At 45.3% G+C, this 18584-nt stretch overlaps 1 protein-coding gene across 1 annotated transcript in view; it reads right to left on the reverse strand.

The window, feature by feature from the left end:
• LOC106591943 (netrin receptor DCC) overlaps positions 1 to 18584 on the reverse strand; it is a 384214-nt gene that overhangs the window by 295709 nt on the left and 69921 nt on the right. The window contains 1 exon segment of the mRNA XM_045703220.1: positions 3363 to 3513. Within this exon segment, the coding sequence (XP_045559176.1) occupies positions 3363 to 3513 (151 nt within the window).

Genomic DNA, 18584 nt, shown 5'->3' on the forward strand with positions numbered 1-18584 from the left:
TCTCTGGAACACGCTAACATCTCTGTTGACGAGACTACGATACGTAAAACACTAAACAAGAATGGTGTTCATGGGAGGACACCACGTAAGAAGCCACTGCTGTCCAAAAAAAAACATTGCTGCACGTCTGAAGTTCACAAAAGAGCACCTGGATGTTCCACAGCGCTACTAGCAAAATATTCTGTGGACAGATGAAACTACAGTTGAGTTGTTTGTAAGGAACACACAACACCATGTGTGGAGAAAAAAAGGCACAGCACACCAACATCAAAACCTCATCCCAACTGTAAAGTATGGTGGAGGGAGCATCATGGTTTAGGGCTGCTTTGCTGCCTCAGGGCCTGGACAGCTTGCTATCATCGGCGGAAAAATGAATTCCCAAGTTAATCAAGACATTTTGCAGGAGAATGTTAGGCTATCTGTCTGCCAATTGAAGCTCAACAGAAGTTGGGTGATGCAACAGGACAACGACCCAAAACATAGAAGTAAATAAAGTGGTCCAAAATTCCTCCTGACCGTTGCGCAGGTCTGATCCGCAATTATAGAAAACATTTGGTTCAAATAAAATAAAATGCTATTTGTCACATGCGCTGTGTAGACCTCACAGTGAAATGCTGACTTACAATCCCTTAACCAACAATGCAGTTTTAAGAAAATCCCCCCCCCCAAAGTAAGAGATTAGAATAACAAATAATTAAAGAGCAGCAGTAAATAACAATAGTGAGGCTATACACAGGGGGTACCGGTACAGAGTCAATGTGGAGGCTATATACAGGGGGTACCGGTACAGAGTCAATGTGGAGGCTATATACAGGGGGTACCGGTACAGAGTCAATGTGGAGGCTATATACAGGGGGTACCGGTACAGAGTCAATGTGGAGGCTATATACAGGGGGTACCGGTACAGAGTCAATGTGGAGGCTATATACAGGGGGTACCGGTACAGAGTCAATGTGGAGGCTATATACAGGGGGTACCGGTACAGAGTCAATGTGGAGGTTATATACAGGGGGTACCGGTACAGAGTCAATGTGGAGGCTATATACAGGGTGTTACGGTACAGAGTCAATGTGGAGGCTATATACAGGGGGTACCGGTACAGAGTCAATGTGGAGGCTATATACAGGGTGTTACGGTACAGAGTCAATGTGGAGGCTATATACAGGGGGTACCGGTACAGAGTCAATGTGGAGGCTATATACAGGGGGTACCGGTAGAGAGTCAATGTGGAGGCTATATACAGGGGGTACCGGTACAGAGTCAATGTGGAGGCTATATACAGGGGGTACCGGTAGAGAGTCAATGTGGAGGCTATATACAGGGGGTACCGGTACAGAGTCAATGTGGAGGCTATATACAGGGGGGTACCGGTACAGAGTCAATGTGGAGGCTATATACAGGGGGTACCGGTACAGAGTCAATGTGGAGGCTTTATACAGGGTGTTACGGTACAGAGTCAATGTGGAGGCTATATACAGGGGGTACCGGTACAGAGTCAATGTGGAGGCTATATACAGGGTGTTACGGTACAGAGTCAATGTGGAGGCTATATACAGGGGGTACCGGTACAGAGTCAATGTGGAGGCTATATACAGGGGGTAACGGTACAGAGTCAATGTGGAGGCTATATACAGGGGGTACCGGTACAGAGTCAATGTGGAGGCTATATACAGGGGGTACCGGTACAGAGTCAATGTGGAGGCTTTATACAGGGGGTACCGGTACAGAGTCAATGTGGAGGCTATATATAGGGGGTACCGGTACAGAGTCAATGTGGAGGCTATATACAGGGGGTACCGGTACAGAGTCAATGTGGAGGCTATATACAGGGGGTACCGGTACAGAGTCAATGTGGAGGCTATATACAGGGGGTACCGGTACAGAGTCAATGTGGAGGCTATATTAAAGTGACTATGCATAGATAATAACAGAGAGTAGCAGCAGCTATCTGGGGGGGGGCAGTCTGGCCATTAGCTGTTCAGGAGGCTTCGGGGTAGAATCTATTTAGGAGTCTCTTGGATCTAGACTTGGCGCTCCGGGTACCGCTTGCCGTGCGGTAGCCGAGAGAACAGTCTATGACTAGGTTGGCTGGAGTCTTTGACAATTTTTAGGCCCTTCCTCTGACACCGCCTGGTATAGTGGTCCTGGATGGCAGGAAGCTTGGCCCCGGTGATGTACTGGGCCTTACGCACTACCCTCTGTAGTGCCTTGCGGTCGGAGGCTGAGCAGTTGCCATACCAGGCAGTAATGCAACCCATCAGGATGCTCTCGATGGTGCAGCTGTAAAACCATTTGAGGATCTAAGGACCCATGACAAATCTTTTTTCTCCTGAGGGGGAATAGATTTTGTTGTGCCCTCTTCACGACTGTCTTGATGTGATTGTGATGTGGACGCCAATGAACTTGAAGCTCTCAACCTGCTCCACTACAGCCCCGTCGATGAGAATGGTGGCGTGCTCGGTCCTCATTTTCCTGTAGTGCACAATCATCTCCTTTGTCTTGCTGATGTTGAGGGAGAGGTTGTTGTCCTGGCACCACACTGCCAGGTCTCTGACCTCCTCCCTATCTCGTCGTTGTCGGTGATCAGGCCTACCACTGTTGTGTCATCAGCAAACTTAATGATGGTGTTGGAGTCGTGCCTGGCCATGCAGTCATGAATGAACAGGGAGTACAGGAGGGGGCTGAACACGCACCCCTGAGGGGCCCCTGTGTTGAGGATCAGCGTGGCGGATATGTTGTTACCTACCCTCACCACCTGGGGGCGGCCCATCAGGAAGTCCAAAATCCAGTTGCAGAGGGAGGTGTTTAGTCCCTGAGTCCTTAGTTTAGTGATGAGCTTTGAGGGCACTATGGTGAGTTTATTGCTGCCGAAGGAGGCTCGACCAGTTATTAAATGAAAGGGTTCACATACTTTTTCCACCTGTGAATGTTTACACGGTGTTTTCAATAAAGACATGAATACGTATCATTGTTTGTGTCTTTTACGTTTACTCAGACTGTGTTTGTCTATTGTTGTGACTTAGATGAAGAGCAGATCAAATTTTATGACCGATTTATGCAGAAATCCAGGTAAATTCCAAAGGGTTCACATACTTTTTCTTGCCACTGTAACCATGACAAAAATTACATGTGGCTCCAACTCATACCCAGCGTGCAAAACTATCTGTAATGTCGTCATTTGTACCAGCTTTTCCCGGCTGGGTAGTGGTTTGATATTGCTCCACTCATCACACATCAGAAGTCTTGTGGAAAAGAAAAGGTGGATCGTATTTCCTATATAGTACACAACACCCTACGGGCCCTAGTTGAAAAATAGCTAGTAAATAGAGTGCCATTTGGGACGGAATCAAGGAGTTATTCACCTGCTCTGTATCCTCTCAGCTCCTCTCATCCAGTGGAAGACAGGGGTGGGGAACCCCGAGGCTGAACACTCCAACACGGCATCTCTCCCCAAGAGGGAGGTGACTCTCTGGGGCTTCTGGAGGAACAGAAGGCTCCTGGTGGTTCCGGGTTCTGGAGGTTACAGATAGTCAGACAGAGAGACAAAGAGAGAGAGAGAGAGAGAGAGAGAGAGAGAGAGAGAGAGAGAGAGAGAGGCAGAGAGAGAGAGAGAGGCAGAGAGAGGGAGAGCGAGAGAGAGAGACAGACAGAGAGAGAGAGAGAGACAAAGGCCAACATCAAACACTGCTCTTATCTGGGTGACAGAGCGACGAGTGAGTAGGAGCCACATTTAGGCTTTACTTTGGAAGATGAACCAGTGCAAGAGGTTGAACTAATAGCTGTTTAAACTAATGCCTGATTAAAATAGTAGTTGGATATCAAAGTTAACCCTTGTGTGGTGTTTGGGTCTGAGGGCAATACAAGTTTGGAAAAGGTGTGTGTGTGTAGGTGAAAACAAGTAAAAATGAAACAAAAAGGTCGATGAGCAGCTTATGAAATTTAGGGGCTGCTGCCCCTGTCAGGCAGTATATATCGTCTAAACCTGCAAAATATGGAATCAAGAGCTGGGCCGTCTGTGATGCTGCTTCCTCATATGTGTGGAACTTGCGAGTGTATACGGGGAAGCCAGATGGAGGAGTCCCTGAGAAGAACCAAGGGATATGGGACGTGACATAGAGACTCCGTGGCCCACAACATCACATGCGATAACTTTTTTACTTCTCACAAGCTGGGACAGGATCTCCTCAAGAGGAAGCTGACGATGCTAGGAACAGTATGAAAAAACAAAGCCAGAGCTCCCACCTCAGCTGTTGAATACACGGGAAAAAAGGCCTATCAATTCAGGTTTGTGTTCACAGCCGAAACGTCCCTAGTGTCCTACATACCAAAGAAAGGCAACAATGTGGTACTCATGAGTACGCTGCATAAGGATGGGGAGAATCTGTAGCCAGGAACATCAAAAAACCAGAAATCATAATGGATTATAATGCCACAAAAGGAGACAAGCTGGTGACTGTTACTTGTGATATTCTTCAACATCTTGGACATCTCGGCGTACAGCAGATCTTTCCCGACTGGAACATAGGCAGCTCTTTCTCCAGGAGCCGGGCAAGGCATTGGTAAGACTTCAAATCAACAGGAGGTAACATATCCCGCAGACCCCAGCTCAGGGTGGCAGGTAGCCTAGTGGTTAGATCGTTGGGCCAGTAACCAGCAGGTAGCCTAGTGGTTAGAGCGTTGGGCCAGTAACCAGCAGGTAGCCTAGCGGTTAGAGCGTTGGGCCAGTAACCAGCAGGTAGCCTAGTGGTTAGAGCGCTGGGCCAGTAACCAGCAGGTAGCCTAGTGGTTAGAGCGTTGGGCCAGTAACCAGCAGGTAGCCTAGTGGTTAGAGCGTTGGCCCAGTAACCAGCAGGTAGCCTAGTGGTTAGAGTGTTGGGCCAGTAACCAGCAGGTAGCCTAGCGGTTAGAGCGTTGGGCCAGTAACCAGCAGGTAGCCTAGTGGTTAGAGCGTTGGACTAGTAACCAGCAGGTAGCCTAGTGGTTAGAGCGTTGGGTCAGTAACCAGCAGGTAGCCTAGCGGTTAGAGCGTTGGGCAAGTAACCAGCAGGTAGCCTAGCGGTTAAAGCGTTCGGCCAGTAACCAGCAGGTAGCCTAGTGGTTAGAGCGTTGGACTAGTAACCAGCAGGTAGCCTAGCGGTTAGAGCGTTGGGCCAGTAACCATCAGGTAGCCTAGTGGTTAGAGCATTAGGCCAGTAACCAGCAGGTAGCCTAGTGGTTAGATCGTTGGGCCAGTAACCAGCAGGTAGTCTAGTGGTTAGAGCGTTGGGCCAGTAACCAGCAGGTAGCCTAGTGGTTAGAGCGTTGGGCCAGTAACCAGCAGGTAGCCTAGTGGTTAGAGCGTTGGGCCCAGTAACCAGCAGGTAGCCTAGTGGTTAGAGCATTGGGCCAGTAACCGAAAGGTTTCTGAATCAAATCCCCTGAGCTGACAAGGTAAAATGATATCGTTCTGCCTCTGAGCAAGGCGGTGAACTCACTGTTCCCCGTACGCTGAAGACGTGGATGGCGACTAAGACAGCTTCCCGTACCTCTCTGATTCAGAGTTGGGGTTGGGTTAAATGTAGAAGTTGTACAACTGATTAGGTATCCCCCTTTCCCTTTCTGCAGCCATCATGAGGAGGATTCAGGAGGAGGATGTTGGTGTCCCATCAGCCCCGACCCACAGAACCAACAACTCCAATACAGGAAGTAAGGTGTTGTTGCGTGTGTGTGTGTTTTGTGTGTGTGTGTGTGTGTGTGTGTGTGTGTGTGTGTGTGTGTGTGTTTGACTTTCGTACCTTGGTCTGCTGTAACTATATATGTGAGTGAGATTCCTGAACCATTCTAGATTGCAGCTGGTAGCAACAAAGCGCTTGCGATGTGTGTGGACCCAAGAAGGACAGGAAGACACAGTACACATGCATCAAGTGCAAGAAATACATTTGCAACACACAAACAGTTAAACTCTGTCCCTCATGTGGTGTGTAGACCGGCGTTAATTTGTGTTCAATGGGGCTCATTTATTATTTCCATAAAATACTGAATGTAAAATGTGTCCTTCCAATTGGTTCAGTTCAAAGCAGTAAACATCAATAGTGATGAAAACCTTGTTTCATTTGTATTTGTTCAAGATAAACATGAATTATTCCTCCCATGTCTTGATTATAATAGACGGCAGGGCAAGGCATTTTATCCCAGAAAAATAAACAGCGCTTTTATTGATAAATGTGATCTAGCAGGTAAATGGCAAATATTAACCATGTATACTGTCTATATTAACCATGTATATTCTCTATATTAACCATGTATACTGTCTATATTAACCATGTACACTGTCTATATTAACCATGTATACTGTCTATATTAACCATGTATACTGTCTATATTAACCATGTATACTGTCTATATTAACCATGTATACTGTCTATATTAACCATGTATATTCTCTATATTAACCATGTACGCTGTCTATATTAACCATGTATATTCTCTATATTAACCATGTATATTCTCTATATTAACCATGTATATTCTCTATATTAACCATGTATACTCTCTATATTAACCATGTATATTCTCTATATTAACCATGTACACTGTCTATATTAACCATGCTGTCTATATTAACCATGTATATTCTCTATATTAACCATGTACACTGTCTATATTAACCATGTATACATATAACCATGTATATTCTATATTAACCATGTATATTCTCTATATTAACCATGTACACTGTCTATATTAACCATGCTGTCTATATTAACCATGTATATTCTCTATATTAACCATGTTTAAAACATCTGTCTATATTAACCATGTATATTCTCTATATTAACCATGCTGTCTATATTAACCATGTATATTCTCTATATTAACCATGTATACTGTCTATATTAACCATGTATATTCTCTATATTAACCATGTATACTGTCTATATTAACCATGTATACTGTCTATATTAACCATGCTGTCTATATTAACCATGTATATTCTCTATATTAACCATGTATATTCTCTATATTAACCATGTATACTGTCTATATTAACCATGTATATTCTCTATATTAACCATGTATACTGTATACTGTCTATATTAACCATGTATATTCTCTATATTAACCATGTATACTGTCTATATTGCAGGTAATTGATATGTAAATTGTTACGGCTGTATTGTTGTAAAAACCCTATAATGTTATTGGTCCATCAGACCCGTGAACACTGGGTGAATAACCAAAACATGAACACCACACAAGGGTTAAAGGGGCAATCTGTAGTTGCTACATCCAATTTTTGTACTTAGACATGAATTATATGTATGTACCCATTGATTCTTGAAGAATATAACTTATAAAGGCCTCATGACCTTAGTTGAACTGTCGTACCCAATGAGCACCCAAAATATAACCTTGTTTAACTCCAATGTTTGGAAACAAAGTAAAAGTAAACAAACAGCAATCAGTAGTTGAAAAAATAACAAAGTGGCTCCTGCCCCCGTTTCAGTAAAACGCTGATGGACGGAGCTGGAGAAATGTAACCAATTTCAAATTCATAGACAGAGATATGGATAAGCTCTGTGGTTAGACTAGTCCTTCTCCTAACAAGCTCTGTGGTTAGACTAGTCCTCTTAACAAGCTCTGTGGTTAGACTAGTCCTTCTCCTAACAAGCTCTGTGGTTAGACTAGTCCTCTTAACAAGCTCTGTGGTTAGACTAGTCCTTCTCCTAACAAGCTCTGTGGTTAGACTAGTCCTCCTAACAAGCTCTGTGGTTAGACTAGTCCTTCTCCTAACAAGCTCTGTGGTTAGACTAGTCCTCCTAACAAGCTCTGTGGTTAGACTAGTCCTTCTCCTAACAAGCTCTGTGGTTAGACTAGTCCTTCTCCTAACAAGCTCTGTGGTTAGACTAGTCCTCTCCTAACAAGCTGTGTGGTTAGACTAGTCCTTCTCCTAACAAGCTCTGTGGTTAGACTAGTCCTCTCCTAACAAGCTCTGTGGTTAGACTAGTCCTCCTAACAAGCTCTGTGGTTAGACTAGTCCTTCTCCTAACAAGCTCTGTGGTTAGACTAGTCCTTCTCCTAACAAGCTCTGTGGTTAGACTAGTCCTTCTCCTAACAAGCTCTGTGGTTAGACTAGTCCTCCTAACAAGCTCTGTGGTTAGACTAGTCCTTCTCCTAACAAGCTCTGTGGTTAGACTAGTCCTTCTCCTAACAAGCTCTGTGGTTAGACTAGTCCTTCTCCTAAAAAGCTCTGTGGTTAGACTAGTCCTCCTAACAAGCTCTGTGGTTAGACTAGTCCTCCTAACAAGCTCTGTGGTTAGACTAGTCCTCTTAACAAGCTCTGTGGTTAGACTAGTCCTTCTCCTAACAAGCTCTGTGGTTAGACTAGTCCTTCTCATAACAAGCTCTGTGGTTAGACTAGTTCTCCTAACAAGCTCTATGGTTAGACTAGTCCTTCTCCTAACAAGCTCTGTGGTTAGACTAGTCCTCCTAACAAGCTCTGTGGTTAGACTAGTCCTTCTCCTAACAAGCTCTGTGGTTAGACTAGTCCTCCTAACAAGCTCTGTGGTTAGACTAGTCCTCCTAACAAGCTCTGTGGTTAGACTAGTCCTTCTCCTAACAAGCTCTGTGGTTAGACTAGTCCTTCTCCTAACAAGCTGTGTGGTTAGACTAGTCCTTCTCCTAACAAGCTCTGTGGTTAGACTAGTCCTTCTCCTAACAAGCTCTGTGGTTAGACTAGTCCTTCTCCTAACAAGCTCTGTGGTTAGACTAGTCCTTCTCCTAACTAAGCTCTGTGGTTAGACTAGTCCTCCTAACAAGCTCTGTGGTTAGACTAGTCCTTCTCCTAACAAGCTCTGTGGTTAGACTAGTCCTCCTAACAAGCTCTGTGGTTAGACTAGTCCTTCTCCTAACTAAGCTCTGTGGTTAGATTAGTCGTTGCTGAGGGCAAATGCAATTTTAAAGTGGCAACAACACACATCCCTGTTGCATACCCTGACGGACCATAATGGCAAAAACAATCGAAATACAATCTAAAGATGCGACAACACACATCCCTGTGGTGCGCCTTTACCCACAATTCTCTGTTTCAGCTACCTAACACATCAGCTCAGTCTCATCTCAGAATGCCAGCAACAGAGGCTTGATCAACCTAACCTGCTAAAGTTACTCCATTCAGACAGTCACACCTGAGTGACCCCTACACCGGGGGATTCCTTCAACATGATTGTGAGTTTTCTCACTTCAATACCTGCAATTTAGATCCAAGCCTGATTTTACTTCCCTAACAACACAAAGCGCAGGTAGATATAACCACATAGCTAAACAATGTTTTATCTGCCAGTCCGAGAGACGGACGGTGTGTGTGTGTGTGTGTGTGTGTGTGTGTGTGTGTGTGTGTGTGTGTGTGTGTGTGTGTGTGTGTGTGTGTGTGTGTGTGTGTGTGTGTGTGTGTGTGTGTGTGTGTGTGTGTCAGGTAGACTGAGGGTTCAGGGCTCCAGAGCATTTGACTATCAGATAGAACTGAAATGGGCTGACCCTCCATAACCCCAAGCTTGGTTCTTTAGCCAGACATATCCAGAAGAGACTTGAGAGATAGCTAAGTGTGAATGTGTTTCAATACACTTGGACCAGAAGTCCCTACAAGAATAGTAAACAAACAACAATTTGACCAGCTGGGGACATTTTGTTAATCCCCACAAGGTCAAATGCTATTTCTAAGGGGTTTAGGGTTAAGGTTAGAATTAGTGTTAGGATTAGAATAAGGTTTATGGTTAGGAGCTAGGGTCAGTTTAATGGTTAAGGTTAGGTTTTTGGGTTAAGGTTAGGGTTAAGGTTAGGTTTTTGGGTTAAGGTTAGGGTTGACAATCTGGGTTAAGGTTAGGGTAAGGGTACAGGTTAGGGTTAGGGTTTGCGGAAAATATTATTTTTGTCCCACAAGGTCAGTTGTACAAGACTGTTTGTGTGTCTGTGTCTGTGTGTGTGTGTGTGGGTGCGTGCGTGCATGCGTGCGTGAGCGTGTGCGTGAGCGTGTACAGCACAGGGACAGACACCCATTTCATTGGATGTTGCCGTAAGAAAATTGTAAGAAAATAGGCAGCATTTTGTAAAGAAATCCTTAGATTTTCCCCAAGCTTGACTTGGTTACTTTCACAAGTTGTAATAACATGTGATTGCCTAATGACATACAGGCCTATAGCTATGTCTCTTGGGAGTGAAGACTCTAATCTGCCTACTGCCATGTACACTGCCTTCTGAAAAGATTTATACCCCTTGACCACATTTTGTTGTGTAACAGCCTGAATTCAAAATGTATTACATGTATTTTCTTTCCTAACCCATCTTCACACAATACCCCAAAAATGACAAAGTGAAAATATGATGCAGATTTTGTCAAGCTCTGTTAAGTTAGATGAGGAGCAGCGGTGAACAGCAATCTTCAAGTCTTTCCACAGATTGTCAATTGGGATTCAAGTATGGGCTTTGGCTGGGCCTCTCAAGGCCGTTGACATTCTTGTTCTGAAGCCATTCCAGCGTTGCTTTGACTGTATGCTTGGCGTCATTGTCCTGTTGGAACGTAGCTCTTCGTCCCCAGTCTAAGGTCGTTTGTACTCTGAAGCAGATTCTCATCAAGGATGTGCCTTTATTTGGCTCCAGTCATTGTTCCCTTCTTACCAGTCTCCCCTGTCCCTGCTGCTAAAAAGCATCCCCATAGTAGGATGCTGCCACCACCGTGCTTCACGGTAAGGATTCGTCTGTTGATGAGCTGTGCCTGGTTTTGAATTCAGGCCAAATAATTAAATATAGGTCTCATCAGACCACATAATATTTTCCCTTATGATCATAGTCTTTCACTGCCTTTTTTTCCCAACTCCAGACGTGCTGTCATGTCCTCTTGGAAACTTTCAACCCTCTAGAAATAGTTTTATACCCTTCCCCAGATATACGCCTCAACACACAATTCTATCTTGGAGATCTCCGGACAGTTCCTTCCTTCCTTCCTTCCTTCACGGTATAGATTCTGCTCTGACATACACTGTCAACTGTGAGACCTTACATAGACAGATGTGTTTCTTTCTAAGTGATGACATGACAGCGTGTAAATAATATGTATCCTTACGTGACTCATCGCGTCACAGCGTGGTGAGTCGGCTAGGTTACTTCTTCTTCATCATCTTCTTCTTCAGGATTTGGTTGGCGGATCACATACCATTTCTTTAGGTGCATACACCGCCCCCTTACTGTCCTGGTGTGTGAGGCCATGCACGGCCTGCCTACATTTAATTCTTAATACGGTAATTAATACAACACTGGGGGGGAAAAAAGGAAAAGGAAAATTGCCCTGCCAACTATTAACCCTGTCTAAAAGAAACACCAACTGTCACGCAGTGACCTTAGAGATCCTTGTTATTCTCTATGTTTGGTTAGATCAGGGTGTGACTCGGGTGGGGAATTCTATGTTTTTTGTTTCTTTGTTTTTGGGCCGAGTGTGGTTCCCAATCAGAGGCAGCTGTCTGTCGTTGTCTCTGATTGGGAATCATACTTAGGTAGCCTGAGTTTGTGGGATCTTGTTTTCTGTTTAGTGTCTGTGAGCTTTCGTTTGTGCCTTTTGGTATTTTTGTTTGAGTGTTTTATGTATAAAAGGAATCATGAACACTTTCCACGCTGCGCTTTGGTCTACTATTCCTACCACCCACGAGAGCTGTTACACCAACCCATTCCACGATTTAACCCCATCTAAACCTCGTCCAGACCGCCGGTCTGAGAGGACAGGAAGTTGACTTTACGACACTACTGTCTAAAAGCCCATCGAGGTGTAGTGAATTAAGATCAATTATAAACTGAGTGGGTCGAGCCCTGAATGCTGATTGGCTGAAAGGCATGGGTATGACAAAACAAATATTTGTACTGTCTTAATTACGTCGGTAACCAGCTAATAATAGCAATAAGGCACCTCGGTGGTTTGTGGTATATGGCCAATATACCACGGCTAATGTCTGTATCCTGGTACTCCGCGTTGCTTCGTGCGTAATAACAGTCCTTATTGATGGTATAATGGCCATACTGTATATCACACTTCATCGGGCCTAATTGCTTAAATATCTAATCAGGACGTTGAGTGGATGGAAGCAGCAGGAGAGGAAAGGACATTCTGATGGTTTAAAGGGGCAGTCTGGGATTCAAACGAACCAAACGACAAAGCGTTCAGCCCAGCCGGCCACTGAGGGATGTGGCTGGAGAAATGTAACCACTCTCAAATTCATAGACAGAGCTATGGATGCGGGGACTGTTTTGAAGCCTTACAGTGTTTGTTTAAACAAGCTTATATTCTGGGTACCAGTGGGATATGACAGTTGAACTAAAATGCTCACGAGGCATTTCAAATATATATATATATTCATCTAGAATCAATGGCTATATATATATTTTTATTTATTTTTCACCTTTATTTAACCAGGTAGGCTAGTTGAGAACAAGTTCTCATTTACAACTGCGACATTTAAAAGTCCAAAAGATGTACGGCCAATCCCAGATTGCCTGTTTAATTCATTCGTAGACACGGGTGTCAAATCAGACAGGTCAACACCAGGCACAGAGGCAGCTGTCAGCACATTAGCCAGACTACGGCTGGAGAGTGTTAGAATTCACAACGAGAGAGAGCGGCATCCCAAATGGGGCCCTTTATTCCATATATAGTGCACTACTTTTTTGAACAGAGCCCTACGGAGCCCTGTTGCACTGTATAGAGTGCCGTTTAGGACGCTAACCTCAAGGGCTAACTTGTGTATTCCACATCCCACATTAATGAGTTCGTTGGAGTTCAGGACAACACAGGATATCACTCAATCTCTTATGATCATGTCTGAACTTTGAGCTTGATCCCATCCACCTCTAATAAGGAAGAAAAAAAATAAAAAATTAATTGATTAAAACTGTGAGGTTGACATCCCAAATGGCATCCTATATCTAGGCCCTGATTAATAGTAGTGCACTATAAAGGGAAAAGGGTGCCATTTGGTATAATTGTTTTAGCTAGTCCATCTGGGTGGAGTCTTCTCACACAGTAGCTTGGAATGCTATTGATTATCGCACGTGATCACTGAGAGTTTCCTAGCAACACCTACCGTTACCGTAGATGTTACTTCCTGGGTCGTTACAACGTGATCACCATAGCGACGGGTAAAAAAAAAACGCTACGATCAATACTTTACAACCGGAACAGGTTGTGCAAACCAATGTCTACCTGCTGAGCCCACTACACCTACACTACACCTGCACTACACCTGCACTACACCTACACTACACCTAAACTACACCTGCACTACACCTGCACTACACCTGCACTACACCTACACTACACCTAAACTACACCTACACTACACCTACACTACAGCTACACTACACCTACACTACACCTACACTACACCTGCACTACATCTACACTACACCTACACCTACACTACACCTACACTACACCTACACTACATCTACACTACACTACACCTACACTACACCTACACTACAGCTACACTACAGCTACACTACACCTACACTACACCTGCACTACACCTACACTACACCTACACTACACCTACACTACACCTACACGTACACTACACCTACACTACACCTACACTACAGCTACACTACACCTACACTACACCTACACTACACCTACACTACAGCTACACTACACCTAGACTACAACTACACTACACTACACCTACACTACACCTGCACTACACTACACCTACACTACACTTACACTACAGCTACACTACAGCTACACTACACCTACACTACACCTACACTACACCTACACTACAGCTACACTACACCTACACTACAGCTACACTACACCTACACTACACCTACACTACACCTACACTACACCTACACCTACACCTACACTACACCACACCTACACTACACCTACACTACACCTACACCTACACTACACCTACACTACACCTACACCTGCACTACACTACACCTACACTACACCTACACTACACCTACACTACACTACACCTACACTACACCTACACCTACACTACACTACAGCTACACTACACCTACACCTACACTACACCTGCACTACACCTGCACTACACTACACCTACACTACACTACACCTACACTACACTACACCTACACTACACCTACACTACACCTACACCTACACTACACCTACACTACACCTGCACTACACTACACCTACACTACACCTACACTACACCTACACTACAGCTACACTACACCTACACCTACACTACACCTACACTACACCTGCACTACACTACACCTACACTACACCTACACTACACCTACACTACACTACACCTGCACTACACCTACACTACACCTACACTACACTACACCTACACTACACCTACACTACTCCTACACTACACTACACCTACACTACACCTACACTACACTACACCTACACTACACCTACACTACCCCTACACTACACTACACCTACACTACACTACAACTACACTACTCCTACACTACACTACACCTACACTACACCTACACAACACCTACACTACACCTACAATACACCTACAATACACCTACACTACACCTGCACTATACCAGGACACCAGGAGACCCAGGGTTAACAGTCTGCTACACTACACCAGGAAACCCAGGGTTAACAGTCTGCTACACTACATCAGGAGACCAGGAAACCCAGGGTTAACAGTCTGTTACACTACACCAGGAGACCCAGGGTTAACAGTCTCCTACACTACATCAGGAAACCCAGGGTTAACAGTCTGCTACACTACATCAGGACAACAGGAAACCCAGGGTTAACAGTCTGCTACACTACATCAGGAGACCCAGGGTTAACAGTCTGCTACACTACATCAGGAGACCCAGGGTTAACAGTCTGCTACACTACATCAGGAAACCCAGGGTTAACAGTCTGCTACACTACATCAGGAGACCCAGGGTTAACAGTCTGCTACACTACATCAGGAGACCCAGGGTTAACAGTCTGCTACACTACACCAGGAGACCCAGGGTTAACAGTCTGCTACACTACATCAGGAAACCCAGGGTTAACAGTCTGCTACACTACACCAGGAGACCCAGGGTTAACAGTCTGCTACACTACATCAGGACAACAGGAAACCCAGGGTTAACAGTCTGCTACACTACATCAGGAGACCCAGGGTTAACAGTCTGCTACACTACATCAGGAAACCCAGGGTTAACAGTCTGCTACACTACACCAGGAGACCCAGGGTTAACAGTCTCCTACACGACACCAGGAGACCCAGGGTTAACAGTCTCCTACACTACATCAGGAGACCCAGGGTTTAACAGTCTCCTACACTACATCAGGAGACCCAGGGTTAACAGTCTGCTACACTACACCAGGAGACCCAGGGTTAACAGTCTGCTACACTACATCAGGAAACCCAGGGTTAACAGTCTGCTACACTACATCAGGACAACAGGAAACACAGGGTTAACAGTCTCCTACACTACATCAGGACAACAGGAAACACAGGGTTAACAGTCTCCTACACTACATCAGGACATCAGGAAACCCAGGGTTAACAGTCTGCTACACTACATCAGGAGACCCAGGGTTAACAGTCTGCTACACTACATCAGGACAACAGGAAACCCAGGGTTAACAGTCTGCTACACTACATCAGGAGACCCAGGGTTAACAGTCTGCTACACTACATCAGGAGACCCAGGGTTAACAGTCTCCTACACTACACCAGGAGACCCAGGGTTAACAGTCTCCTACACTACATCAGGAGACCCAGGGTTTAACAGTCTGCTACACTACAACAGGAGACCCAGGGTTAACAGTCTCCTACACTACACCAGGACATCAGGAGACCCAGGGTTAACAGTCTCCTACACTACATCAGGAGACCCAGGGTTAACAGTCTGCTACACTACATCAGGACAACAGGAAACCCAGGGTTAACAGTCTGCTACACTACATCAGGAGACCCAGGGTTAACAGTCTGCTACACTACATCAGGAAACCCAGGGTTAACAGTCTGCTACACTACATCAGGAGACCCAGGGTTTAACAGTCTCCTACACTACATCAGGAGACCCAGGGTTAACAGTCTGCTACACTACACCAGGAGACCCAGGGTTAACAGTCTGCTACACTACATCAGGAAACCCAGGGTTAACAGCCTCCTACACTACATCAGGAGACCCAGGGTTAACAGTCTGCTACACTACATCAGGAAACCCAGGGTTAACAGTCTGCTACACTACATCAGGACAACAGGAAACACAGGGTTAACAGTCTCCTACACTACATCAGGACAACAGGAAACACAGGGTTAACAGTCTCCTACACTACATCAGGACATCAGGAAACCCAGGGTTAACAGTCTGCTACACTACATCAGGAGACCCAGGGTTAACAGTCTGCTACACTACATCAGGACAACAGGAAACCCAGGGTTAACAGTCTGCTACACTACATCAGGAGACCCAGGGTTAACAGTCTGCTACACTACACCAGGAGACCCAGGGTTAACAGTCTCCTACACTACACCAGGAGACCCAGGGTTAACAGTCTCCTACACTACATCAGGAGACCCAGGGTTTAACAGTCTGCTACACTACAACAGGAGACCCAGGGTTAACAGTCTCCTACACTACACCAGGACATCAGGAGACCCAGGGTTAACAGTCTCCTACACTACATCAGGAGACCCAGGGTTAACAGTCTGCTACACTACATCAGGACAACAGGAAACACAGGGTTAACAGCCATTGTGTTCAGAATAAATATGTACTGAATGTCCCACTGCTCCATTTTGTTGTGAGATTAACGTCTGTTCTGCTGTGAGCAGGAGGAACTACATAGAATCATCCACTCAATCGTGAGTAGTGGGGGGGGGGACAACCAAGTCCGACGGGCTGGATGAGCTCTTTATTCTCTCTTAATGATGTTATGTCTCCCGACTGTAAAGGTCACATACAGAGGGAGAGATTATGTGATCTAGCCATCTGTTCATCAATCAATGTCTTCTCCTCGGAGACCAGAACTGTACGGACTACAAAGCCCTTTAAAGGATAAGACATTTGAACTATAGTACATTCATTTAAAGTTAAATCTAAGGATCAGCTGTAGTGATCAAATTACACGACGTCCTGGACGACAATATCAGGGATATTCATCATGCTGTGGAGGTCATAGGACAGAGATACCAGACCTGGTTCGAGAGATGGGGAAACTCTGGAGATACTGTCCATCTCAAACCAGTTAGGTACATCTGCTGTTAGATTTTTGGCACCTTACTTGTGGAATAATCTCCAAGGCTCTCTAAATGGGATGAATTGGTGCCTCTAGGACAGTCCAAGGCTCTCTAAATGGGATGAATTGGTGCCTCTAGGACAGTCCAAGGCTCTCTTAATGGGATGAATTGGTGCCTCTAGGACAGTCCAAGGCTCTCTAAATGGGATGAATTGGTGCCTCTAGGACAGTCCAAGGCTCTCTAAATGGGATGAATTGGTGCCTCTAGGACAGTCCAAGGCTCTCTAAATGGATTGGTGCCTCTAGGACAGTCCAAGGCTCTCTAAATGGATTGGTGCCTCTAGGACAGTCCAAGGCTCTCTAAATGGGATGAATTGGTGCCTCTAGGACAGTCCAAGGCTCTCTAAATGAATTGGTGCCTCTAGGACAATCCAAGGCTCTCTAAATGGGATGAATTGGTGCCTCTAGGACAGTCCAAGGCTCTCTAAATGGGATGAATTGGTGCCTCTAGGACAGTCCAAGGCTCTCTAAATGGATTGGTGCCTCTAGGACAGTCCAAGGCTCTCTAAATGAATTGGTGCCTCTAGGACAGTCCAAGGCTCTCTAAATGGGATGAATTGGTGCCTCTAGGACAGTCCAAGGCTCTCTAAATGAATTGGTGCCTCTAGGACAGTCCAAGGCTCTCTAAATGGATTGGTGCCTCTAGGACAGTCCAAGGCTCTCTAAATGGATTGGTGCCTCTAGGACAGTCCAAGGCTCTCTAAATGGGATGAATTGGTGCCTCTAGGACAGTCCAAGGCTCTCTAAATGGGATGAATTGGTGCCTCTAGGACAGTCCAAGGCTCTCTAAATGGATTGGTGCCTCTAGGACAGTCCAAGGCTCTCTAAATGAATTGGTGCCTCTAGGACAGTCCAAGGCTCTCTAAATGGGATGAATTGGTGCCTCTAGGACAGTCCAAGGCTCTCTAAATGAATTGGTGCCTCTAGGACAGTCCAAGGCTCTCTAAATGGGATGAATTGGTGCCTCTAGGACAGTCCAAGGCTCTCTAAATGGGATGAATTGGTGCCTCTAGGACAGTCCAAGGCTCTCTAAATGGGATGAATTGGTGCCTCTAGGACAGTCCAAGGCTCTCTAAATGGATTGGTGCCTCTAGGACAGTCCAAGGCTCTCTAAATGGGATGAATTGGTGCCTCTAGGACAGTCCAAGGCTCTCTAAATGAATTGGTGCCTCTAGGACAGTCCAAGGCTCTCTAAATGGATTGGTGCCTCTAGGACAGTCCAAGGCTCTCTAAATGGATTGGTGCCTCTAGGACAGTCCAATGCTCTCTAAATGGGGTGAATTGG

Source organism: Salmo salar, chromosome ssa01, assembly GCF_905237065.1.
Source record: "Salmo salar chromosome ssa01, Ssal_v3.1, whole genome shotgun sequence".
NCBI lineage: Eukaryota > Metazoa > Chordata > Actinopteri > Salmoniformes > Salmonidae > Salmo > Salmo salar.